The sequence below is a fragment of the Vombatus ursinus genome, unplaced genomic scaffold (genome assembly GCF_900497805.2).
Source record: "Vombatus ursinus unplaced genomic scaffold, bare-nosed wombat genome assembly UNPS02009770.1, whole genome shotgun sequence".
NCBI lineage: Eukaryota > Metazoa > Chordata > Mammalia > Diprotodontia > Vombatidae > Vombatus > Vombatus ursinus.
The window spans coordinates 11,975,930-12,002,627 of NW_020949548.1; the positions used below are offsets into that span (position 1 = coordinate 11,975,930).

At 40.2% G+C, this 26,698-nt stretch overlaps 1 protein-coding gene across 5 annotated transcripts in view; it reads left to right on the top strand.

The window, feature by feature from the left end:
* GALNT18 (polypeptide N-acetylgalactosaminyltransferase 18) overlaps window positions 1–26,698 on the top strand; it is a 460,219-nt gene that overhangs the window by 369,895 nt on the left and 63,626 nt on the right. For all 5 annotated transcript variants that reach the window (XM_027852665.1, XM_027852669.1, XM_027852667.1 and 2 more), the window contains one exon: window positions 3,980–4,075. In XM_027852665.1, coding sequence (XP_027708466.1) covers window positions 3,980–4,075 — 96 coding nt within the window. The remainder of the gene's footprint in view (window positions 1–3,979; window positions 4,076–26,698) is intronic.

Sequence of the window (26,698 nt, forward strand, 5' to 3'; positions counted from 1 at the left end):
TTTTAATCCATGAGGTAATGAAAACAGAGCTCATACAATAAAAAGTTTTCTTTCAAAGTAAATTTTTTGACTCAGTTAACGCACCTGTCCTTCTGGTATTGCAACAGGACCAGCTCACCCTTCTGTGGCCCTTTATAATTCTTAACCACTTTGTCTATGTGACCTCATTTAACTAGAATAGCAGACCTGAGCTACGGAGTTTAATATTGTCATCATTTTACTATGGAGGAATGAAGACTTGGAGACATGAAGTGATTCTCCTCTGTTAGAACGTATGCTCTTCGGGGTCAGGGATTGTCTTGCTTTTTTTCTTTCTACCCCGAAGGACCTGGAGTCAACGTATGGCAATCCATTGACAAATGGATTGACAGGCTCCTACTATGCTACTGTGCTGGGCATTGAGGGTACAAAGAGAATGAAATAATCCCTTCCCTCTGGGAGCTTAGCATGAATAACTGATCATTGATTGGCTGACCCAGGATGACACAGCAGGTCAGAGGCAGACAAGGGTTCACCCTTTCCAGGCCAGTGCTCTTTGTAGGCCAATTGTCTATAGCTCAGTCCACAGTTGAAGGCAAAGTCACCTATGTCTCCAGTTGACATCCCCAGATTGTTTTCCTCTAGGTTTCCCTTCTACAAATAAACATTATGCTTCTTAATTAAATTAATTAAAATGAATTTTAAAAATGAATTTAAAAATTATTTTAAAAAATGAAAAAAAGCCCATGGCTAGCACAAACACTGCCAGTCTGGCCATGCAGTCTGGAATGCAAACAATATCTGTGAATAAGTAGGCTTTAAATCTGATCATTCCAGGTAAAGCAAGACCAATGATAATAAACAAGATGGGTATAGGACAAAGCAAGCAGCCTTGCCACTTCCTTTTCCATTAGCTACAATCCCCCAGCTTTAGCATCAGCACCTACATCACGGGTTAATTATGATACTTTGCAAGCAAACTTGTGTTCATCCATGAAGGTACCCAGGCCTGGACCCCGGGCTGAGGCAATGCTAGGGACATAGGAGCAGCGGTACTGGTGACCTCATGGGGACAGAGCCCAAGACTCAGCATCCACACTGATGATTGGGGAGGGCAGGCTGAGCCTAGGCTTTGAATTACAGTCTTGCTCTTGACATTCTGCATGACATTGGACTGGTCACTTCCCCTATATCACTCTAAAGTGGGGTTATTAACCTGGGGTATGTGCACTTGAAAGAGAAAGACAGAGAGATACAGAGAGAGAGTCTCAGAGACAGAATTTGGAAGCAGGTCTTGCTTGACTCGAAATCTAAAACTTGACCCATTATGTGACAGTGCCCTCTGTACAGCCTCACAGAGCTAGAAGAAGAATCTCCCCTAGACAGACCTGACCAATGTTCATCCACTCTGTTCCTAAAGATCACCAACCATAGGGAATTCACTTCCTCCTAAGGCGGCCCATTCCATACTTTGGGATAAATCCAATTATTGGGAAGGAATTTTTTTCTCTTACATGAAGCCTAATTCTAGCTCTCTGTAACACCTTCTTGTCTTACTTCTGACCTCTGGGGCCAAGAAGAACAAACCTAACCCCTCTTCCCCATGACCACCCTTCAAAAGTAGAGGATGGCTAACATATTCTCCCTAAGTCTTCTTTTTGGTAATCTGATGCCATCTCCTTGTATCTCATGAGGGTCAAGCATGGATTTCACCCTTGTCTATAGCTTACAGAACTCCTCAAAGTTGGAGATCTATGTGAAGGGCAGAAGGCAGAAGACACTAGTGAACTTGTCACAAGGATAGTAGTGCAAAGGAATGACAGATAGAGCACCAGACTTAGAACCTAGCTGGGTTCAAGCCCCAGTGTCTCCACTTTATAGCTGTGTGACCTTGGAGAAATCACTGGACGTCTCTTGACTTTAGCTTTCTCCCCTGTTAAATGGGGTGAGTAATATATGCAATGTCTACCTCACAGAGTTGCTTCAAGCATAATTATGACTATAAAGCACTACATCAATGTGAGCTATTATTATTATAAAGATTATCTAATGGGGCGGGGGTGGTGGACAGCAATCCCAGTTAGTGACAAATTACATGTTTCTACAATTACGAATTGTTTGTTACACATGCCTATTAACGCAATGAGGATTAGGGGAGCAGCTTAAGTAATAACTTAATGATAGAGGATATTTTTCTTCAATGATTATGCTCCTCCCACCCCAAGAGAGTTACTATTTTTAGTTCTCCATATTCTTTGCTCTGTGTATTGGAGGTGGGGCTGCTGTAGCTCTATAGAGGGAAAGAAGCCCAAGGTAAGAGAATTTGCCCCTGCCTTCCTTCCCATCTGTGGTCAGAGGAACAGACCAGTGTAGTTTGTGTCTCCTACCAGGAATAATTTATCTTTGCTCAACAGAAAGTCCTGGCAAGATGCACCCCTGCTCTGCTTTCCGAAGCCAGTGCCATATATATTAGATGACAGGGGAATCGTTACTCCCTGGGATTCAGTGCTTACCCAGGTCATGAACAATGGATCAGTCCAAGTGGCTCCAAAGTGAAATTTAGGAGGGAGAGTGAAAAGATGAAGGAGAGAGGAGGACAGGAGGGATGCAAGAAGTGAAAAGGGCATCAGTCAGTCAACGATCGATGAGAATTTATTAAGCACCTACTATTTGCCAAGCACTTTGCTAGAGAACTAAACCTTAGGAGTCTATGTCAGGAACAGCTGTATGCCCCAAGGAGATGTAAGAATGAATGAATGAAAATAAATGAAGAAGAATTTATTGAGCAATTATTATGTGCCAAGTGCTATGTTAAACACTGGTGATGCGAAAAAAAAAAGCAAGACAGGGCCTGCTTTCAAGGAGCTCGTAATCAAATTGGGGAGATAACACACAAAAGCTATGGGGCAGTTGGGTGGCACAATAGAGTGCCAGCCATGGAGTCAGGAAGACCTGAGTTCAAATCCAGCTTCAGATACTTACTAGCTGTGTGACCCTGGGCAAATCACTTAACCCTATTTGCCTCAGTTTCCTCATCTATAAAATGAGCTGGAAAAGGAAATGGCAAACCCCTTCAATATTTCTGCCAAAAAAATCCCAGCTGAAGTCGCAAAAAGTCAGACACAACTGAAAAACTACTGAACAACAAAGATGGAAATTCCTGGAAGTACTAAGGATGCAGTGATGAAAGAGGAGACAAGGTCTAGGGGTCCTTAAGAGATAAAAATGGGGGGAGCAACTAGATGGCACAATGGATAAAGTACCAGCCCTGCAGTCAGGAGGACCTGAATTCAAATTCAGCCTCAGACACTTATTAGCTATGTGACCCTGGGTAAGTCTGATTTTGAGAGACAGCAAGAGAGAGAGAGAGAGAGAGGAGAGAGAGAGAGAGAATGTGAGGGCTGTAGGTGTGACTGTAGAGGAGGTGAGGAGTGGAAAGAGCATAAATTTTGTGGTCAGGGGACCTGGGTTCAAGTCTTGATTCCACTACTTACTACCTATGTGACCTTGAGCAAATCACTTCACTTCATTGGGCTTGTTTCCCATTTAGTGCTGGACCAGATGGCTTCTAAGGTCTCCTTCCAGCTCTAAATCTATACCTGGAGCTTGAAAGCATTTTCATGAGCAGTTCTGAGCCCAAGGCAGCTCGTTCTTTTACCACAGCCCCATGGCTTCACATTCAACTGGACAAAGGCAGTGGAGAGTATCCCCTCCCAGGCTCTATGAATCATACGTCAGGCTCTTTTCTTTTCTTCAGAGTAGTGCAGCCTTGGCCACTCGGCTTCAGTCTGCAGCTTACCAAGTCTTGACTTTATCCTTCAAACAGCAACTGTTTCCCAAATGCCCAGGCTCACTGGTTTCTGTAGCATTTGGGACCTCGTGGTTTTATTATGGCAAGTGAAAGTAATCTTCATGGAATGCCTGTTTTTCTTGGCTTAATCCATTCATTTTTTTACCCCTTTCTTCTCCCACTTATATGTCCCTTCTCTCTGTGTCCCAGCTGCAGAATTCCCTAAAGAGTGACTTATGTCTGGATCAAGGACCAGATACGGAAAATGTTCCCATTATGTACTTGTGCCATGGCATGACCCCACAGGTAAGTCACATGGATGACCTCAGAGATGGATGGCCATTACTGTTGCTGCTTAGGATATGGTGCTGGGTACAGGAAAAGAATGGTGGCTGGGGGTAGGGGACGTCAGAGCAGTGATCTAGGATGTCTTGCATTGCCAGTGGAGAAAGTCTGGGTGGAAACAGCCAGCATCAGGCCTCCGCTCTTTGGCTGTCCATTGGGAATCAGGAGATATCCAGGGGGACAGAAAGGAAAGAGATGACAGGCTTTGCCAAAGAAATCTGGAAGTCCTCAAGACTCTGGGAGCAAGGGGATATCTGAGAAGGACCAAAGTTCTTTCCTGTGGGATCAGGTATGCAGCTCAGACATCATAATATGGGGCTCTCTGCCCTGAGGTTTTTATCCTTTTTTGTTTTTTAAACTAAGCGTGTCATTCCATTGTTATAAAGATCTTCCAGTTACAAAGACTTCCTCTCCAGATGCAGAACTGTAACCTTTTCTTCAACTATGATCTTAGTCAGTGAGACATAAATGACTTGCCCAGGGTCACACAGCCAGTTTGTGTCAGAAGCAGCATTTGAATACATGCCTTCCTGATTCCAAAGCCAACTCTATACATTATGGAACATTTTTCTATATTATTTTATTATATCTAGCCCTGACTCAGATGTATACATTTTGTTTTTACTTATCTTTTTATATATTGTTTCCCCTCATGGAATGTAAGCCTCTTGAGGGCATGAGTGTTTTTCATTTTGTCAGCACCTCCAGTGCCTAACTCAGTGTTTGGCCATATGGAGTGTGTACACTCCATAAATGCTTCTTGAATTCCTGAATTGAATGAACAGAATGGTGAGGACCCCTGCTTGGGAGTCTTCAGGCGTCACAGTTGGGGACCAGGACTTGATTTCACAGCAGAGAAAGCTGTTGCTCCCATTGAAATTAAGTCATGAGCCCATTGGGACATCTTTCTCAAAGAGAGTCCTAACACAGTCTAATGTTATCACTGGGACCCCTGGGGAAAGTGCTAAATGCACCCAATCAGCAAATGTTTTCCAAGCAGCTGCAGTACTCAGTGCACAATACTGGCATCAGTCCTTTGCATATCTGTTTAGAGCAACTTTAAGGCATTGGTAACTAACCTCTGAATCCTAGAAACAGTGGTTTGACTGGAGCCCTAAGGAGATGAGATATCCTGGGGAGGTCCAAGCAGGAGCACTGCAGAATGGAAATCCAGGAGTCAGACAAAGCTGGAATCAGTCCCCAGCCCTGCCCCTTGCTGCTATCAAATGAGATAATATTTGGAAAGTCTGGCACATTGTGCCACCTGGCTGCTAGGTGGGAGGGAGCCACTGATGGAGTAAGAGGACGTTCAGCTCCTTAGGTCTTAACATCCCCAGTAAGAATCGGTGAAGCAAGATACATTGGAAAGATCTTTGGCTCTGGAGTCAGAAAACTTGGGTTCAAATCTTGACTCTATTGCTTACTATCTGGGTGACCTGAGGTGAGTCACTTAAACTCTTTGGGCTTCAGTTTCCTCATCTGTAAAATGAAGAGGTTGGGCTAGACAACTTCTAAGTCCCTTCTAGCTTTAATTCTATGCACCTATAATCAGGGTTAGTTGGTAAAGCCAGTGGGCTAGCCCAGAGATGGAAGAGAAGAGGATCACAGCATGTCTCACACCTGTATAGCATCCTCTCCAGGGACAGAGACATGAAGGACTGCTAGGAGCAGATAAGCATTAAAGCTGTCAGAGGTGGGAGCCCCCACTTCCCTTACCTTCTCCCACTCTAGGTCCCCGTGGGAGCCTGCACTACTGCATTTAGTCTTCACATGCTTGATGATTTTTAGGGAGACGTCTTCCCTCAAGGATTCTTTCCCTTACCTCAGGTGTGGGCAGCTGGGATTTTCAGGAGGCAAAGACTTTACAGATTTTCCATGATTTGTGTAATTCTATCTCCAAGAAGGCTCAGTTTCAGCAAGAAATTACTCTTCTCATCCTTTTAAGATGGTGGCAAGCTTCTCTTATTATCTTTCCTTCGGATGTTTGAATTTACGTATGTGAAGGTTTTCTGAGGTTGAGAGGATATTTATTTATTTTTTCTTTCTTCTATTTATTCCCTGCCCCTTTATTGAACAAGGTACTTCCTACATCATAGAATTTAGAAATACCAGAGACATTTGAAATCATCTACCAACCTCCTTCTTTTGTGGAAGAGGCAGTCCAAAGAGAATAGATTTGACCAGGGTGACTTTGGCAGTAAGTAACAGAATGGGGGATTGAATTCAAGTCCTCTAGCCCCAAATTCATTGCTATTTCTGCTACAATAGGTAACCTCTCTTGAAATCCCTTTAAACCACAGATTTGAAGAAAGAGAAAGCTAAAAGTACCCTTGAGATCACCTAGTCCAAACACCAAGGTGTCCTTGAATTCCTTCTCTTTAGGACCAATTTCCACCTCTTGCTCCACCACCAGCCATCTCCACACCATCTCTATCCTGGCCCATTACGATGGACGACCCATCCCCGTATGGAATCACTCCCATACTGAGCAGCCTCCTTTCCCCATCTTGTTCTCATCCACAGCAGCATCTCTATCCCATTCCATCCTGTCTCCATCTATATTCTTATCTCCATCCTAACCCATCCCGTCACTGTCACTATCCCGACCCCATTTTCAAACACATATCTTCCTATCCAATTCCCATCATTATTGCCATTCCTGTCTGTATCCCTCTTCCTTCTCATCAAATTCCCATCTCCATTCCATGACATCTCTATTTTCACCCCCTTCCCCTCTCCATTCAAATCTTTGACCAGGATGGAGTGTTGTTGTTAATGTTCAGTTGTTTCAGTTGCATCTGATTCTTCATGACCCATTTGGGGTTTTCTTGGCAAAGATCCTGGAGTGGTTTGTCATTTCCTTCTCCAGCTCATTTTATAGATGAAGAAACCGAGGCAAACAGGGTTAAGTGACTTGCCAAAGGTCACACAGCCAGTAAGTGTCTAAGGCCAGATTTGAACTCAGGGTCTTGATTTAACTGACTCCAAGGCCCTCTTCAGCTTTAAAGTTGGAGTCTCTTTTAGCAGAGCTGCTAGCAAAGCCAGTCACCTGACCGAGGTGGGGCACTCCTCCATTAACTCCCTTTTGCCAAATGCCTGTGGGATTCACCTAACGGTTCTTCTAACTATGCATGGGGGATAGTTTTGCTTTCACTTGTGTGGAATCATGGCAGCCAACAGTGGCTGTGCCTTTGTGGTGGGTGTAATATAGAGAGCTGCATCCCAGACCATGACTAGTCATCTTGACTTTTGTTCTGCCACTGGCCTTCCATGACTTTGGAAGAGACAGTGAGACTGATGACTTTGAGCAGCTCTGCCTCACTTCAATCCAAACTCATGCACAAGTCAAGACATCACCCATCACATCCTGAAGTCCATGGTCCTCCTTGAAAATGAAGGACAGGGGGGCGGAGCCAAGATGGTGGAGGGAAAGCAGTGACTGTCTTGAGCTCTCTCCCAAAGCCCTCCAAATACCTAAAAAAATGGTTCTAAACAAATTCTTAAGCAGCAGAACCCACAAAAAGACTGAGTGAAACAAATTGCCTGGATGGTTGATCGGAAAGGTATATCGCGCAGGGCTGGGAGAGGAACGCAGTGCGGCGTGGGCGTGCAGGTTGCAGCAACCCTGGAGCAGGTCTCAGAGGGCTGAATCGTGGACACCTGTGGCAGTTTCCAGACTTCTCAACCCCTGAATGCCAAAGACAACTTAGAAGGTCAGTGGGAAAAGTCTGTGGCTGTGGTGAGAGAGGAGCTAGGTCTCAGCCCCAAGTCTCGAGCGCAGCCCAGGCCGCGGCTTTTCCTGAGCTTCCGGCCCACAGACTAAGGGGGAATCTAGTGGCTGATCGGGGGGGATTGCAGGGATCTCTTTGCCAGTGCTGAGGCAGGAATCTCTTGCTTTACCAGTGCTTGGATCTGGGTCACAGTTCTGAGGGGTGGTCCTGGGGCGACAAGGAACGCTGGTGTGGTGGAGCTTGTTGTGGAGGTGGAGAGGAAACACCTCACCCCTTATCATAGCACCTTGGAAGAACTGAAAATTTACAGGTCCCTAGAAGTAGCTCTGAAAACAGCTGTACAAACCCCTGAAGCTTGGGACAGTACACTCTTCACATTGGAAGCAGACTCTTACCTTAACAAAGAGTTTAAAACTCAAGTAATTGGCCGGGATCATGAGTAAGCAACGCAAAAAGAGTCAGACTATATTATCTTACTTTGGTGACAAAGAAGATCAAAACATACAACCAGAAGAAGACAACAAAGCCAAAGCTCCTACATCCAAAGCCTCCAAGAAAAATATGAATCAGTCCCAGGCCTTGGAAGAGCTCAAAAGGGATTTTGTGGAGCAAGTAAGAGAAGTAGAGGAAAAGCTGAGAGTGATGCAAGAAAATCATGAAAAACAAGTCAACAGCTTGCTAAAGGAGACCCAAAAAAATACTGAAGAAAATAACACCTTAAAATAGCCTAACCCAAATGGCAAAAGAGATCCAAAAGTCAATGAGGACAAGAATGCCCTAAAAAGCAAAATTGGCCAAATGGAAAAGGAATTCCAAAAGATTACTGAAGAAAATACTTCCTTAAAAATTAGAATAGAGCAATTGGAAGCTAGTGACTTTACGAGAAATCAAGACACTGTAAAACAAATCCAAAAGAATGAAAAATTAGAAAATAATGTGAAATATCTCATTGGAAAAACAACTGACCTAGAAAATCGATCCAGGAGAGAGAATTTGAAAATTATTAGACTATCTGAAAGCCATGATCAAAAAAAGAGCCTAGACATCATCTTTCAAGAAATTATCCAGGAAAACTGCCCTGATATTTTAGAACCAGAGGGCAAAATAGAAATGGAAAGAATCCACCAATCTCCTCCTGAAAGAGATCCCCAAAGGAAAACTCCTAGGAACATTGCAGCCAAATTCCAGAGTTCCCAGGTCAAGGAGAAAATATTACAAGCAGCCAGAAAGAAACAATTCAAGTATTGTGGAAACACAAGATCTAGCAGCTTCTACATTAAGAGACCACAGGGCATGGAATATAATATTCTGGAGGGCAAAGGAGATAGTATTACAACCAAGAATCACCTACCCAGCAAAACTGAGTATAATCCTGCAGGGGAAAAAATGGTCGTTCAGTGAAGTAGAGGACTTTCAAGCATTCTTGATGGAAAGACCAGAGTTGAATAGAAAATTTGATTTTCAAATACAAGACTCAAGTGGAACATGAAGAGGTAAACAGGAAAGAGAAAATCATTAGAGACTTACTAAGGTTGAACTGTTTACATTCCTGCATGGAAAGATGATATTTGTAACTCATGAGACCTTTGTCAGTATTAGGGTAGTTAGAGGAGAAAAAATTATATGTACATATATATAGATATAGATAGATAGATAGATAGATAGATAGATAGATAGATAGATAGGTAGATAGATAGATAGATAGATGGATAGATAGAGGGCACAGGGTAAGTTGAAAATGAAGGGGTCATATCTGGAGAATAAAATTAAGGGGTGAGAGAGGAATACACTAGGAGAAGGAGAAAGGGACAGGTAGAACGGGGTAAATTAACCCACAAAAAAAAAACAGAAAAGAAAAGGCTCTTACAGTGGAGGGGAAATGGGGGAAGGTGAGAGGGAATGAGTGAATCTTATTCTCATAGGATTTGACTTAAGGAGGGAATAACATATACACTCAATTGGGTGTGGAAATCTGTCTTACCCTACAGGAAAATAGGGGGGGAAGGGGACAAGAGAGTAGGGGAATGATAGAGAGGAAGGCAGATTGGGAAAAGGAGTAATCAGAAGCAAATACTTCTGAAGAGGGACAGGGTCAAAAGAAAGAATAGAATAAATGTATGGGTGGGATAGGATTAAGGGAAATAGAGTTAGTTTTTCACAGCATGTCTACTATGGAAGTGTTTTGCATAACTGCACATATATAACCTATATTTAGTTGCTTGCCTTATCAGTGAGGGTGGGTGGGGAGGGAGGAAGGGAGAAAATTTGGAACCCAAAGTTTTAAAAACACATGTTTAAAAAAAATGTTTTCACATGCAACTGGGAAGTAAGAAATACAGGAAATTGGGTACAGAAATCCATCCTGCCCTACAGGAAAATTGAAGGGGAAGGGGATAAGAGAAGGGGGGGAGAGATAGAAGGGAAGGCAGACTAGGGGAAGGGGTATTTAGAATGCATGCCATCTTGGGGTGGGGGGAGGGGCGAGATGGGGTGAAAATTTGGAACTCAAAATCTTGTAGAAGTAAATGTTGAAAACAAAAACAAAATTAAAATTACCATTTAAAAAAAAAAGAAAGAAAATGAAGGACAAACATTGGTCCACCTGACTCCGAGCCCAGTGCTTCTAGCCACTGTGCTACCTAGCTGCCCAAGGTAGAGTGGGGGTGGCGAAATTATCCTTCAAATATTCTCTTAATTCTATTCTATTTATTTCCCTTCCCACTCAGAGATCTAAAGTAAGGAGGTCCTGAGCATTTTCCTCTTTGAAAAGAGGAAAACAAGGCAAGAACAAAGACAAAAACAAAGCTAAGGCTGCCTTTTATTCCCTGAGCTACCTTTTGATGTAGCTTTTCCTGAGAGGGGCTGGTATCCAACCTCAGAAACCCTCAGTTCAGTGTCTGGTTCAGAGAGCTTCTCATAATCCTGAAGCAGCTGGCTGTGGTGGGGCCTGGAAATACACCAACTGAGCCCTTTCCGTGGTAGTTTTCATGGATATAGTGAAGCCACAGCAATGTTTAGTTCATACCTTACCATGATATTCGGTGACCGACATCCTGGTCCTCCTTGGGGAGATCTGCAAGAGCATGGGCTAACTTGGAATGACTCTGAGCTGATGACCTGAGCAGATTTTAATATTAGCTGTAGGCTCTTGGCTAGACTGGCGTGCTTTCCTCTCCGTGTCATAAAGACACAATAACAATACTACTATTCCTACCACCAATAATAGTAACTAATATCTATATGGCTCTTTAAAGTTTTAAATAACCTTATATGTAATCTTATTTGAATTTCAAAGCAATCCTATGAGAAATGTCCTACAGGTATTCTTGACCCCAACTTTACAGATAAGGAAATTAAGATCAAAAAGGTTAAGTGACTTCCCTATGCTCATATACACTAATAAGTATCAGAACTGGGCCAGAACTTGGGCTCTTGATTTCCAGAATAGTGCTTTTCCTACTTTCCTCCTAGATTTTCATTGGGAAACCTCCAAGTATACTACTCATTCACACCTTTCCTAAAGTAATTCTATCTAATTTTCTTCCAAATACAATGGTCCTCAGATTTATAACTCTAGATTGTCTATCTCTTTAACTTTGATGTACTATTTGGCGGGGGAGGGAGGAACTAGAACAGCTTTAATCATAGGGGGAAGTTCACAGTTTGGATGAGATGTCCAAAGGGTGTGCTCCTTGCTAGGATGTATTCCTTTTCATTCTGATGTTCTTAGTTGCGGGCTATCTGAAGCAATAGTTGATTTCTAAGGAAAAAATCATATAATGGAGGGAAGGAGAAAAAGAGGCAAGTATGAGGAATGGTATTAATTAGGCACAGAATTGGAAGAGGCCTCTTGGGTTTTCTAGTTTGACCAGGGGTGTGCTACATTCAGCTGGATACTGATCTGTAAGAGCTGATCGTTACATTTTCAGTACAAGCTTTAGACCAGGCCTGCACAGCCTGCGACACACCAAAGGATATCACATAGCCCGTGAAAAATGACGAGGAAAACATCCTCGACATTTTTCGCAGGCCACCCGATATCCTTTGGTGTGCCTGCGCAGCCCACAGGTTGTGCAGGCCTGCTTTAGACTTATGATGGAGAAAAGGTAAATAATGCAGATTAAACTTAAAAGTATATGCTGCACACATTTTTAGAGAACTGGTTGTTAAATATTTACCAGAACACTACTGAGCTTAACCGACACCTAAATAAGACTCCCCTCTATAAAATACCCAACCAATGGGCTTCCAGCCTTTGCTTAAAGGATTCCAGTGAAGGGGAACCCAATTCCCCTTGAGGCAACCCATTCCATTTTAGACAGTTCTAATTGCTAAGGAGGCTTTCCATAAATGGAAGCTAACTCTCCTATGCTACTCCCACCACTTGCTCTCTAGTTCTCCCTTCCTTGGCAAAGCAGATCAAGTCTAAGTCTCCTTGAAAATAACTATCTTCCAAGTTTTTGGAGATTACTCTCCTGTTCTCCAAATCAGGAGGTCTTATCCTTTTTATGTCATGGACTTCTTTGGAAGTCTGGTAAAGCCTATGGACCTTTCTCAGAAAAATGTCTTTAAATGCATAAAATAAAATACATAGGACTACAAAGGTAACTAATTATATAAGAATACAGTTGTCATTTTTTTAAGCTCTTAGATCTCAGATTAAGAACTATTGCTCTAAGTATTTTGTTCTCCAGACTAAACATATGGCATGATTGAATGACCCTTCACCGTCTTGGCTGCCCCCTTATGTGTGTCTTGCTGATTATCAACATCCTTCCTAAAATGTACTACCTAGGACTGAATATAATACTCTTTATTGGGTCTGACTAGGGGAAAATATGGCAGGAGCATCTCTTGCCTAGTTCTGAGAACTCTTCCTCTCTTAATACACTCTATGATCAACTCGGACTTTTTTGGCTACTGAATTAAGCTGTTGATTGATAATAAGCTTATAGTTCAACAAAATACTCAGCTATATTTCAAACAAACTGATGAACAGCCCTATTCCTCACCTAGCTTCTATTTATAAAGGTGATTTTTAACCCCAAATGGGGTCCAAAATTGTCTAATCTGCAAGGAAAAACCACTGAAGCAGAGCTCCAAGTCAATAGCACTTCATTAGAGGGTCTATGTACCCCCTCCAATGATCTCAAGATCTGGGATCTCTCCTTTCCCCAGAGCCCTCCTTTTTATAGGGCTTGATACCCAGACACTCCAAAGAAGCAAAGTAAACTGCAGAGTTTCATTGATTAATAGACCTTGATTTTGACCTTCCAGGATGGCCAGAAATGATGCATCAGCATGGGTGGTTACAAGATGGGCAAGGCAAGGGTCTTCTCCACTTACTAAGTGTTCATAATATCATCACCTGCTCATGTTGGACAAGAGAGGGTGGTCTGGAGGTACAAAAATAAATTGGGAGACTTTCCATATCATTCTGGAGTTTCCCACCCACTCTGAGCTTGGTCATCAGCATTCTTGTGGTTAGGCCAGCGAACTTCATAACTCATAGTACACAGCTCTTAGGACTAATATCCAGAACTTATAGTCACTACCCCCGTGGAATCATATCAAATTGATTAATACTGATTGGAATAAAATAGAGGTCTAATTGATCTTCTATCACACCCAAGTATAAGATTTTACATTTATTCCTATTAAATTTCACTTATTGGATTCAGCCCAGAATTCTCTCCTTGTGACTATTACCTTGATCATTCATTATGATCCAAGAGTTTTGTCATTTTAAGAATATGATAAGCTTGGCATTTATTTATTTATCCAAGCCATTGATAAAAATATTGAACATCTTGGGGCCAAACACAGATCTCCAGGGCACTCCACTGGAGACTTCCTTCCAAGCTAATATCCAATATTAACTAAACTTTAAGTCTATTGACTGAACTTTTGAGTGTAGCCATTCAACCCCTTCTTAATACACCAAAAATATCATAATGTAGCTCTCATCTGTCTATCGTGTTCACAAGAATAACATGTGAGTCTTCATCATATGTTTTACTATGATATAGGTAAACCATATCTATACCCTTCCTCTAGTCTACTTGGTTTGGAAAAGCTGTCAAGCAAATCTATGAGATTAGTCTTCTATGATCTCTTCTTGATGTCCTTTTCCACATGTGTGCTAACCACCCTTTTAATAATATATTCTAAAATTTTGTTGGGAAACTAATTCAAACCCACTGACTCATAATGTATAGTCTGTATTCTCTTCCTTTTTTTAATGGATATCCTCATCTTACCTAGGCCAGAAGTGCAGAAGCCATTAGTGGGCCAGCCCAACCCAACTGTGGATGGACACAGAACCTTTAACTTCTTCTATTTCTAACCTGGACTGATTCATGCCTCCTTAGGAAGCCTACTGTCTCTCTGCTTACAAAAGCTTAATGCAGGGGTGGGAAACCTGAGGCCTCAAGGCCACATATGGCCCCCTAAGTCTTCAAGTGAGGTCTTTCGACTGAATCCAAATTTCACAAAACAAATCCTTTTATAAAGGAGATATGGTTAAGTCTTAACATATTGGTGTTAGATTTAGTGTGGACACTAAATCAGCTTTAGGCAGCTCAGAACTCTCAAACTCAAGAGATTCACCAACCTCAGCCTCCCTAATAGCAGAGATTATATTCTATTTCCTGAAAATTGAGATATTTGGCCTTCTCCAGTCCTGTGTTTCCTCTCCCATTCTCCAGGATCTTTCCAAGAGCATTGGCAGAAGCTCATCAATCACATTTCTTGGGTTCTTTCAGCACCTAAGGATGTAATTCATCGGGACTTGGAACTTGAACTCATCAAAAGTAGCTAGACATTCTATTTGTTTTAATTCGTTGTTTTTCACTTTCATTATCCTCCTAATTATCTTGGATATCAATTCCATTAGCCATTTTTGTTCTCTACTTTCCAATTCAAAAATCCTTCTCCTAGGAAAAAAAAATAGAAGCAAAATAAGTGTGGAGCAGCTCTGCTTTCTCTCCATTATGTGTTAACTTTGTCCCATCCATTCTGAGCAATAGACCTATCCCTTCTTTCATCTTCCTTCCCCCTCCCCCAACAGAGCTTTGAAAATCCCTCTTGTTATTCTTAGCTCTCATTGCTAGCCTCAGCTCATTCTGAGGTTTAGCACTCCTGACAGGATTCTTACAGGACCATGCCCAGCGTTCATATTCATTCCATCTCTGTTTGTTGCCCTTGATTCCTTCTTCTGTACTTGGCTTTTAAAAATCTAAGTTTGTTGATGAATTCCCTGTGTACCACAGTGGTCTCTTTAGACAGCCTCCTCCCCTTCTTCCTCACCAGAATTTTTTTTTTTGTATGTGTCTTTAGAATTTCATTATTGAGAACCTAATAGGCTGACTTTCTCAAAAGAATTCCATGGAATTCTAGCTCTTTTTTTTCTGAGCCCTTTCAAATCTGCTGTCCAAAAATATATCCCATCAGACAATGCCTGACTTTCCTATCTTCTCTGTCACTTTTCCCCAAGTCTCCCATCACTTCCACCCACCCCCAAAAAGCAGTTTGCCATCGTCACTGAGAATTGTATGTAGAACAGACGCCCCCCTTATTGGTTCCTCTAAGTTTTGATAAATAGAATTATCACTAAAGGAACATCAAGATATTATTAGCTATTTTCCTTTGGCACAGAGACAGAGAGAGAGACAGGGGAGGGGGAGCTCCAGCAGATGTATGCATAATCGAAGTCCCATGTCTCTACTGTATCATCCTCTTTACCAAATTTGTGATCTGTTTTCCAAACTCCTTATCTATCAGGTACTCTAAAAACAATATTCTGTTTCTGCCCCTGTTAATTTTCACACAAATATCATGTATCATGTTTTCTCGATTTTCTTACATGAGTTTGTCTTCTTGACAGACAGGGCTATTGACTCCTTTAACTCAATCTATTCTTTTTGAATGAGACATAGCCTTTAAGAGCCACATTCCAGTGATGGATCTCATCCCACCAAGTCTCCATGATATCTTTGAGGTCAAATCCGTCTCCTTGTGTTAGGATCACCAGTTCACTTTGTCAGTTAACCAACATCATGCATTTGTGTATAAACATTTGAGATCATGGGTTATATTATTACTGGTTCTTTCCTTTTCATTTTTTTTCCTTTTCCTTTTCCTTTTCCTTTCTTTTCATCTATGATGAACTTTGGGGCATCCCTACTGCTGTTCTCCCCACATTATAGCTACCTAATTTCCATGGTACCTAGCTTGGTGAAGAGCAAAAGGTAGTTTTCTCCCTCTCCTTTCTTTGTTTCCTATTACTACCCTCTTTGAGGATGCCTGGGATTCATTTATAGATGGTTCCTCAGTGATGCCTGTTGGAATGGGCTGATGGTTCTCACACTCCCAAAGAGAGGGGCTCAGGGCTAGTCTCTTCACTCAGGTTAACTCTGCAGCTAATTTCTTATTCTGTTTTATAAAGGATCTCATTTGCATTTCCTTTTAGAAGTAGAATAAACAAGCAAGGCCTGAGACGACGGAATTGTCAGCTCAATGGGAGACGTATCACAGCCTGCAACTACCCAGGGAAGGTTCTACTCAGCCCCACTAGATGTGGCCCCCTCATCTCTATTTGCTCATCATGCTCAAGATGGCCTTGACACTGCTGTCACTGCCCCACCATTCAGAACACAGACATTAGGCTCCCCATGTATCAGCAGCTCATCCAAATTTGGCACATGGGTTTAAAAAATGGGAGATTTCACTTCTTTGAAATACCTCAGGACTGGATACTTCCATATGTAAACCAACACAGAGAAGAGAAGGCTTTAGGCTCATGAACCAGGATTCAGGCCTCTGTTTTCTTCTTGGTTTTTCTTGTTTGGGAACCAAGGTAAGATTAATATCTCTCCGGTACTTTTCCATCTAGCAAACTAAGATAGGAGAAGAGAGGAGTGGATTCACCCAAAATGCATCCAATAAGCATTTGTTACACATCTATTATGTGCCAGGCAAGAGAGAGACTTGAATTGCTTTTGGGAAATTGAAAAACTCTTTTACTAACCTCAAATTTCCCATGAAAGCAGATGCCCACCTTTTCAATTCTAATATTTTACTGTTGTTGCTACATGGCAACAAAATGTGAAATACCAATGCCTTTGAAGTACTAGAGAAGAAGATCACATGGAGGGCAAGAGAGAGCTTTATGGTGGGTGATAGCAGGCTATGCAATATATAATCAATGATGAAATCAAAGAAAAACAACAGTAAATGGCATGGTTGAGGAATTACATGGTAGGAACTGAAGATGAGCTAGTGTGTGATGAGGGGGACTCATGATATTGGGAGAAAGCAAGGAAGGTTTCTGATAAGTTTGGGTGGACCTCTTGCATCAGCCTTTCTGGAAAACATAAATAAGAATCACATGAATTAGGCAAGCATAGATGTGTTGTGATCTGCACAATTAGAGTAAATTTTCCAATCAATTTGTATTTGAGTATGTGTCAGGCACTGTAGTAGCCACTGGAAATACAAAAAAAGAAATTAAACAGTGGCTGCCCTCAAGGAGCTTACACTCTACTAACCTGAAATAACATGCACACGATGGAGTAAACACAGTGGAATTGTCAGGGAGGGTGGATACGACTTGAGAGATCTGGAAGAAGGCTTCTGAAGGAAATGACCCTAGAACTGAGCCTTGAAGGGAGTTTGAGATTCCAAAGGTAAAGACAAGGAGAGGGAGTACATCAGGAATGTGGAACAGTCTGTGCTAAAACATAAGGGTAGGAGATGGAATGTCTTGTAGGGAAAAGAGTGAGAAGATCAATCAGGCTGAAATGTAGACTATGTGAGGGGGAAGTAATATGAATTCAGACTAAAAAGATAGTATGAGTTCATTTATCCCAGACACAATAGGAAGCCCCTGGAGCTTCTTGAATAGGAAGTAATATGGTCACTAGGAATATTAATTTGGTATCTGTATGAGGATAGATTGGAGAAGGGAGAAACTAGAAGAGGTTTGGAAGTTGTTTCACTAATCCAATGAAAAGGTAATGGGGGGTCATTCAGAGTGGTAACTGTGTGAGTGGAAGGAGAGAGATGCAAGAGATGTGGATTAGAATCAACAAGAATTGGCAAATGATTGGATATAGGAAAAGGGAAATAGAAGAATCATGGATGGCTCCTGGGCAGTGACCTTGGATAACTGGAAAGATAATAGCATCCTCAATAGAAATAGAAAAGTTAGGAAAAGACAAGGGATTTTTGGCGGAATGATAATGAGTTCACTTTTGTGTCAAGTTTGAGAGGGCCTATGGAAATCCAGGTAGAGATGTCTAGGAAGCAACTGGTAATACCAGACTAGAATTTAGTAGAAAGTTAGGGGTATATACATTTGTAAGTTAATTTTCACTTAAAAAGCATTTTATTCTCTCTCTCTCTCTCTCTCTCTCTCTCTCTCTCTCTCTCTCTCTCTCTCCTTTCTCTCTCACATTTCCCCCTGCACACACACACTGAAAAAAAAAAGAAAACAACTCTTGTAATAAACATGCATAGTAAAGCAAAACAAATTCCTGCATTGATCTTGTCCAAAAATTTATGTCTCATTCTGCATCTTGAGTCCATCACTCTTCTGTCAGGAGGTGGGTAGGATTCTTCATCATCTGTTCTCTGGAGCCATGGTTGGTCATTACATTACTCAGAGTTAATAAATCCTTCAAAGTTCTTTGTCTTTATAATACTGTTGTTATTATATAAATTGGGCAGCTAAGTGGTACAGTGAATAGATTGCCACCCCTGAAGTCAGGAGGACCTGAGTTCAAGTTTGGCCTCAGATACTTCTTAGCTGTGTGACCCTGGGCAAGTAACTTAACCCCATTTGTCTCAGTTTCCTCATCTGTAAAATGAGCTAAAGAAAGAAATGGTAAACCACTCCAATATCTTTGCCAAAAAAATCCCAAATGGGGTCACAAAGAGTCAGACACAACTGAAACGACTAAAAAACAGTTCTCCTGGTTCTGCTCAGTTATGCTGCATCAGTTCACAAAGGTTTTACCAGGTTTCTCTGAAACTACTAACTTTATGATCTCTTTTGGCATGATAGTATTCCATTATATAAATAGGCTATAATTTGTTCAGCCATTCTCTAATTGATGGGTATCCCCATACTTTCCAGGTTTTTGCCACTACGTAAAAGAGCTATTATGAATATTTTTTGTATGTATGAGTTTTTTCCCCTTACTTGGATTAGTCATTTCAGTTGTGTCCAACTCTTCATAATCCCATTTGGGGTTTTCTTCACAAAGGCAGTGGAATGGTTTGCCATTTCCTTCTCCAGCTCATTTTACAGATGAGAAAACTGAGGCAAACAGGGTTAAATGACTTGCCTAGGGTCATAGAACTAATAACTGTCTAAGGCCAGATTTGAACTCAGGTCCTCCTGACTCCAGGGCCAGTGATCTATTCACTACACTACCTAGCTGCCCACTTGACTCTTGGGGCTACATATGCAAAGTTGGCATTCATCCACATAGAGATCATTGAAAGTATAGAGAGAGTGGGAAGAGGGCCCCAAGAGAAGAGTCCTTGGGCATACGCATGCATGGGAGTGGACATGGATGGCAGAGAAAGTCAGTACAGCATGAGAAGAGCACTTAGATTTGGTGAAGTTTTACAGGGCAACCAAGACAGCACCTTTTCTCTGTACATTTATAGATACCATGTTCTTTTCCCTATATAGGGCCCCTAGAGGCCAGACAAGACAACCATTTGTCAAGTGGACATCTTTCAGAGAAATCTCTTTGTAAAGCCTAGTTTGAAGAGTAATACAATCTACTCTGAGGAGGAAACAGTCCTTTTCCCATGCTTCTTGCACATAGGTAGGGCCTGTTCACATAGGGGAATACTTGATCAGAGGGAAAGTAGATATGGGTTTATCCAAGGGCACTTTGTTAGGGGAGCTCACTGCCTATATGTGGTATGGACTGGGAACCATTGTCTACCCCTTGCCACTAGTTGGACCAAAAGAGTGAGGAAGTTGCTTTTCTTTTTGAATATACTAATTAGTCAAGTCGCTTAAACTCTTTGGACCCTACTTGCCTTATCTAAAAAATGGGAGTGTTGAGTGTTAGAGTAGATGACCTTCAAGATCCAATAGAGTTCTAGACATAGAATCCTCTAATGCTATGAGAAGCAATGTAGGAAGCTGCAGTCAGTGTCAATAAATTGATGGCCCTATCATGGAAACAAGCTCTCTGTGCATGAGTATGGGTGTTTTGTTGTTGGGACCCATGGTATCACCAGCAGAGGGAAGTCTTGGTGTAGAATGCACCAATACAGACTGTGTTTAATATTCCTTAGTAATTTAGAGTCTTAGAGACTCTCTTGGAGGTTCTGAAAAGTTATGTCAATTGCCCAAGATCACATAGCTAGCCTAGGTATTCCTGACTCCAAGGCTTGCCTTCTCTCCACTACACTAGGCCATGGAGAAAAGTATTGTTTTAATCAAGAAAGCTATGGAACATGCTCTGTCCTCTCAAGAGCATCCACAAAAAAAGATTTGTTGGGGAAAAAATAATTGACAACCATAGATACAGAAAAAACTTCTGTAACTTATGTGTCTCTACCAATACCATTGCTATTCATCTTGGTACAGATACACCTTAAGAACCCATCTATGGAAGTGATGGGGATGAAGAGAGGCTGAAGCACGGGAGAGAAGACCTTGAGGTCAGAGATGTATTAATGAAGGGAGAATTGATGCTGGCTTGGGCCTTCTAAATCAATTGCCAGAATGGGTTTATTTCCTCAAAAATAAATTATGAACCACTGGAAAAGCGTGTGGGGGTGGAGGTTGGCTTGGGTGAAGGACGCATTACAAATGAAAGTTTCCAAAGATCTTTTTTCTATTTGTGAAAAATAATTTCCTCTCATGGCTTGGGCCTCCAGAATAGACATGTGTGTCAGCAAAATTCTGTTTTCTTGGCATTTCCAGTTTGAGAATGACCCGAAATCAAATCTGATTCAATTGGGAAGTGAATTAAAGTCTTTTTTAAGTGCTGACCACAAGATAAATTGAACCATAATCTGCGTTGTCCCCACTGTGGTATCTCCAGGGTGGCCTTCCCCTCTTTGGCCTTAACAAGGGCTGGGGCTTCACAGTTGTGGCCCAGCCATTCAGGGACATCAGGGCTATTTATGTGCTATAGGACACAGGTATGGGGCTTGATGACCGTGGCTTAAGCCCTGCAGCAACAACCATGTCTACCCAGCAGAAGTATCCATGCTGCTGAAACTATGAAACTCAGCACTGAAGTCTCAGTGCCATCATGGGAGGCTAAATGGTATGATGGAAATACTACTGGGTTTAGAATCAGGAGATCTGGGTTCAAGTCTCTCTACCATTGAACTAAATGCCTCATTGACTTTGAAAAAATCACTTTACCTCAATGGTCCTCAGTTTCCTCATCTGTAAAATATGAGGAGTTTGGTCTAGTTGATCTCTAAGGTAACTAAGTGCCACAGTGGATAGAGCACTAGGCCTGGAGTCAAAAAGGCCTAAGACACCTGCTCACATACTTGGTACATGACCCTGGACAAGTCACTTAACCTCAGTTTGCCTGAGTTTCTTCAACTATAAAATGGGGATAGTAATAACCCCTACCTTCCAGGGCTGTTGTGAGGATCACATGAGATAATATTTGTGAAGTGTTTAGCATCATTCCTGGCACACAGTAGATGCTTAATAAATTCTTGTTTCCTTTCTTTCTTTCTTCTTTTCAAGTCCCTTCCAAATGTAACTCTATAATTCTATGATTCTGGTTTATTCTTAGCTGGTTATTTTTGATCTGTCATTTCTCAGATTCACTGGGGCTGTTTGCAGAGCAGTCCCCCTGAGTGAAATAGCATAAGTGGGCTTGACATTGCTAAGCAACTCTACCTCTGACTTATTTGGTGATTGACCCTACACTTCTAAGGAATCAGTATATGTATTTTCTTCTAGGCTAGAGATGTATGATATATACAAAAGTTTGTTTGGCCTGGCCTATTCTTGTAAATCTGTGCTGAGTTTTAATGATTCCACCATGTCCTGTTCTTTTTTTTTTTTTTTTGAGTTCTAAATTCTTTCCCTCCCCCACCCACTAAGAAGGCAAGAAATATGATACTAATTATTCCTACAAAGTCATGCAAAACATATTTCTGCTATTAGCCATGTTCCAAAAAAAAATTTAAAGCAAGAAAAATAAGGGAAAAAATATGCTTCAATTTGCATTCTGAGTTCATCAGTTTTCTATCTAGAGATGGGTAGCATTTTATATCACGAGTCATTTGGAGGAGTTCTAGTAGATCATAATATCGATCAGAGTTGCTAAGTCTTTCGTAGTTGATCATCATTACAATATTGCTATTGCTGTGTAACTTGTACTCCTGGTTCTGCACGCTTCACTTTGCATCAGTTCAGGTAAGTCTTTCCAGGTTTCTTTCCTGAAACCATCTCCTTACCGCACAATAGTATTTCATCATATTCATATACCATAACTTCTTCAGACATTCCCTAATTAAATGGGCATCACCTCAGTTTCCAATTCTTTGCCACCACAAAAAGAGCTGCTATAAATATTTTTGTCTATTATAGGCCCTTTTCTTTTCCTTTGATCTCCTTGGAGTATAGGTCTAGTATTGGTATTGCTAGGTCAAAGGGTATGCACAGTTTTATAGCTCTTTGCACATAGCTACAAATTGTTCTTTTGGTATGATTAGACTAGTTCACAGCTCCTCCAACAGTGTGTTAGTGTGCCTATCTTCTCACATCTTCTTCAGTGTTTGTCATTTTCTTTTTCTCTTATCTTAGCCAATATGATGGGTGTGAGGTGGTACCCCAGAGCTGTTACAATTTGTATTTCTCTTAATTATTAGCAATTTAGAGCATTTTTTATATGACCATTGATAGCTTTGATTTCTTCCTCTTAAAACTGCCTATTCATATCATTTGACCATTTATCAGTTGGGGAATGGCTCCTATTTTTATAAATTTGGCTCTGTTCTCCATATACTTTAGAAATGAGATCTTTATCAGAGGAACTTGCTTCAATTTTTCCCATTTTCACACTTTTCTTCAAATTTTGGCTACATTGGTTTTATTTGTACAAAAAAAATTAATTTAATGTAATCAAATCTATCCATTTTATTTTTTAAACCTCTTTATCTCTTGTTTGGTCATGAATTCTCCTCCTGAGAGAATTGATGGATAATTTTTCTATGGTCTATGGTCTCCTACTTTACTTATGATACCACCCTTTATGCCTAATCATGTACCCATTTTGAGCTTATCTTATATACAGTGTGAGATACTGGATATACAGTGTGAGTAGTTCTGCCAGACTACTTTCCAATTTTCCCAGTAGTTTTTGTTAAATAGTGAGTTCCTGCCCCAATAGCCAAGATCTTTGGATTTATCAAACTCTAGGCTACTGTGCTCATTTGCTTCTGTACATTGTGTACCTAATCTATTCCATTGATCATTCTATTTCTTATCTAGTACCAAATTCTTTAATGATTATTGCTTTGTAATATAGTTTGAAATCTGGTGCTGCTAGGTCCTGTACCTTCACTTTTTTTATTGATTCCTTTGTTAGTCGTGACCTTTTATTCTTCCAGGTGAGTTTTCTTATTTTTTTTCTAGCTCCATTAAGTAATTCTTTGGTAGTTTAATTGGTATGGCATTGAATAAATAAATTAATTTAGATAGAATTATAATTTTATTATGTTGACTTGTCCTACTCATGAGCAATTAATTTTTCTCCAACTCTTACAATTTGTCTATTTGTGTGAAAAGTGTTCTGAAATTGTGTTCATATAGTTCCTATGTGTGTCTTGGCAAGTAGACTCCCAAGTATTTTAAACTGTTGACCATTATTTTAAATGTAATTTCTCTTTCTATCTCTTCCTGCTGGATTTTGTTAGTAGTATATAGAAATGCTGATGATTTATGTGAGTTTATTTTATATCTTGCAATTTTGCCAAAGTCATTCACTGTTTTGACTGATTTTTTAGTTGACTCTCTAGAATTCTTTAAGATCAAGGATGAATCAAGGATATCATATCATCTGCAAAAAAGTGATAATTTTGTTTCCTCATTGCCTATGCTAATTCTTTTAATTTCTTTTTCTTTTCTTATTGTTCTAGCTAGAATTTCTAGTATGATATTGAATAATAATGGTGATAATGGACATCCTTGCTTCATCTCTGGTCTAATTGGAAAGTTTTCTAGTTTATCCCCATTATAGCTAGTGCTTGATTTTGGTTTTAGATAGATAGTACTTATCATTTTGGAATAAGGTAGGTGGCTCATTGTATAGAGCACTGGGCCTGGAGGCAAGAAGACCTAAATTCAAATCCAGCCTCTGATATTTACTATCTATGTGACCCAGAGCAAGTCACTTAACCTCTGTTTGCCTTAATCCACTGGAGAAGGAAATAGAGAACCATTCCAGTATCTTTGGCAAGAAAACTCCATGGACAGTACAGGCATGCTATGTTCCATAGAGTCACAAAGAATTGCACACAACTGAATGACTGAACATCTTATTATTTTAAGAAAAGCTTTATTTATTCCTATGCTTTCTAATGTTTTAAGGTCCTTTATTTAATGTAATTTTTATTATTTGTGGTCAAAAAAAGGATTCATTTAGTATTTCTACATTTCTGCATTTGTTTGTGAGATTTTTTAAAGGTGTTTTGTGTAGCTGAGAAAAAGGTATATCCCTTCCTATTCCCATTTACCATTCCCCAGAGGTTTATTATACCAAACTTTTTAAAAAAATTCTATTCACCTCCTTAACTTCTTTCTTTTTTTATTTTATGGTTAGATTTATTTAGTACTAAGAGGGGTAAATTAAGGTCCCCCACTAGTGTAGTTTTACTATCTATTTCCTCCTATGATTCATTTAACTTTTCCTTCAAGAATTTGGAAGCTGTGCCATTTGGTGCGATTATGCTCAAAATTGATATTATTTCATTATCTATGGTACCTTTTAGCAAAATGTAGTTTCCCTGATTATCTCTTTTAATCAGGTCTGTTTTTGCTTTGTCTTTATCTGAAATCATGATTTCTACCCCTGCCTTTTTTACTTCAGCTGAAGTATAATAAATTCTGCCCAATTTCCTTATTTTAACTCTAAGTGTGTCTTTCAGTTTCAAGTATGTCTCTTGTGAATGACATATTGTTAGACTTTGGTTTCTAATCCATTCTGATATCCTCTTCCATTTTGTAGATGAGTTCATGTCATTCACATTCACAGTTATGATTGCTAACTATGATTTCCCCCCCATCCTGTTCTCTTCTATTTATCCTTTTTTTCTTTAACCATCTCCCCTTTTCAAAAGTCTGCTCTGCTTCTGACCACTGTCTTCCTTAATCTACCCTCTCTCTTATCACATTTACTTCCCCCCCCCTTTTCTCTTATGCCCTTCCCCTCCTACTTCCCTGTTGGATAAGATGAAGTTCTATATCCAAATCTATATATGTTTGAGTATTCTTCCCTCATTGAACCAGTTCAGATGAAAGTGAGGTTCAAGAGTTGTCCACTCCCCCATTTTCCCTTACATTGTAAAAACTCTTCCTTGTGCACCTCTTTTACATGAAATAGTTTTCCCCATTCTTCTTCTCTTTTCCCTCTTCTCCCAGTGAATCTTTCTTTCTCATCTTTCCATTTTTCTTTTGAGATCATCCTAATATAATAACTCACACCCAAGCCCTCTAAGTAGACTCATTCTAGCTGCCCTAATGATGACAAAGTTCTTAGAGATTATATAGATTCCCCTTCCCATATACTAATGTAAACAATTTAACCTTGTAAGTCCATTATGATTTATTCAAGTTTAAATTTTTATGCTTCTCTTGAGTCTTGTGTTTTAATGTCAGATTTTCTATTCAGCTATAGTCTTTTCATCAGGAATGCTCAAAAGCCCTCAAATTCATTAAATATCCATTTCTCCCATAAGAGTATACTCAATTTTTCTGTGTAGGTTATCATTAGTTGTAATCCTAGCGCTTTTGTACTCTCAAGTAAGCCCTCTGCTCCTTTAGTTGATAGCTACTAAATGTGTATGATCCTGATTGTGGTTCCATGGCACTTTAATTATTTTTTCAGGCTACTTATAACATTTTTTCCTTGATGTAGGAGCTCTGGAATTTGATTATAATATTCCTGAAAGTTATCATTTTGAGATCTTTTTCAAGAGATGATCGGTGGGTGCATTCAATTTCTACTTTGCCCTCTGGGATATCTGGGCAGTTTTTCTTATTAATTTATCAAAATATGATTCCTCAGCTCTTTTTTGATCACAGTTTTCAGGTAGTCTAGTAATTGCTAAATTATCACTCCTTGACTTATTTTCCCAATCAGTTGCTTTTCCTATGAGACATTTTACATTTCCTTTTTTCAGTTCTTTTTACTTTGTTTTATTGTTTCTTGATATTTCATGGAATCATTAGATTCCTTTTGACCAATTCTACTTTTTAAGAAGTTATTTTCTTCAATGAAGTTTTTTATTTTGTTTTGTTCTACCATTTGGCCAGTTCATATTTTTAAAGGAATTTTCTTCAGTATTTTTGTGCCTCTTTTACTAAACTGTTAATTCTCTTTTCATAATTTCCTTGCAGTACTCTCATTTCCTTTCTCAGTTTTTCTTTACCACTCATTTAATTTTCAAAATTATCTTTTTTTTGCTCTTGTTTGTCTCTTTCTTTAGCTCTTCTAGGAAATCTTGTTGAGTTTATGTCTGTCTGCATTTTCCTTTTAGGCTTTGCTTGTAGAAGTTTTTACATCATTGTCTTCTTCTGAGTTTGTGTCTGTTAGCATAGCAGAATTTTATGGTCAGGTTCCTTTTT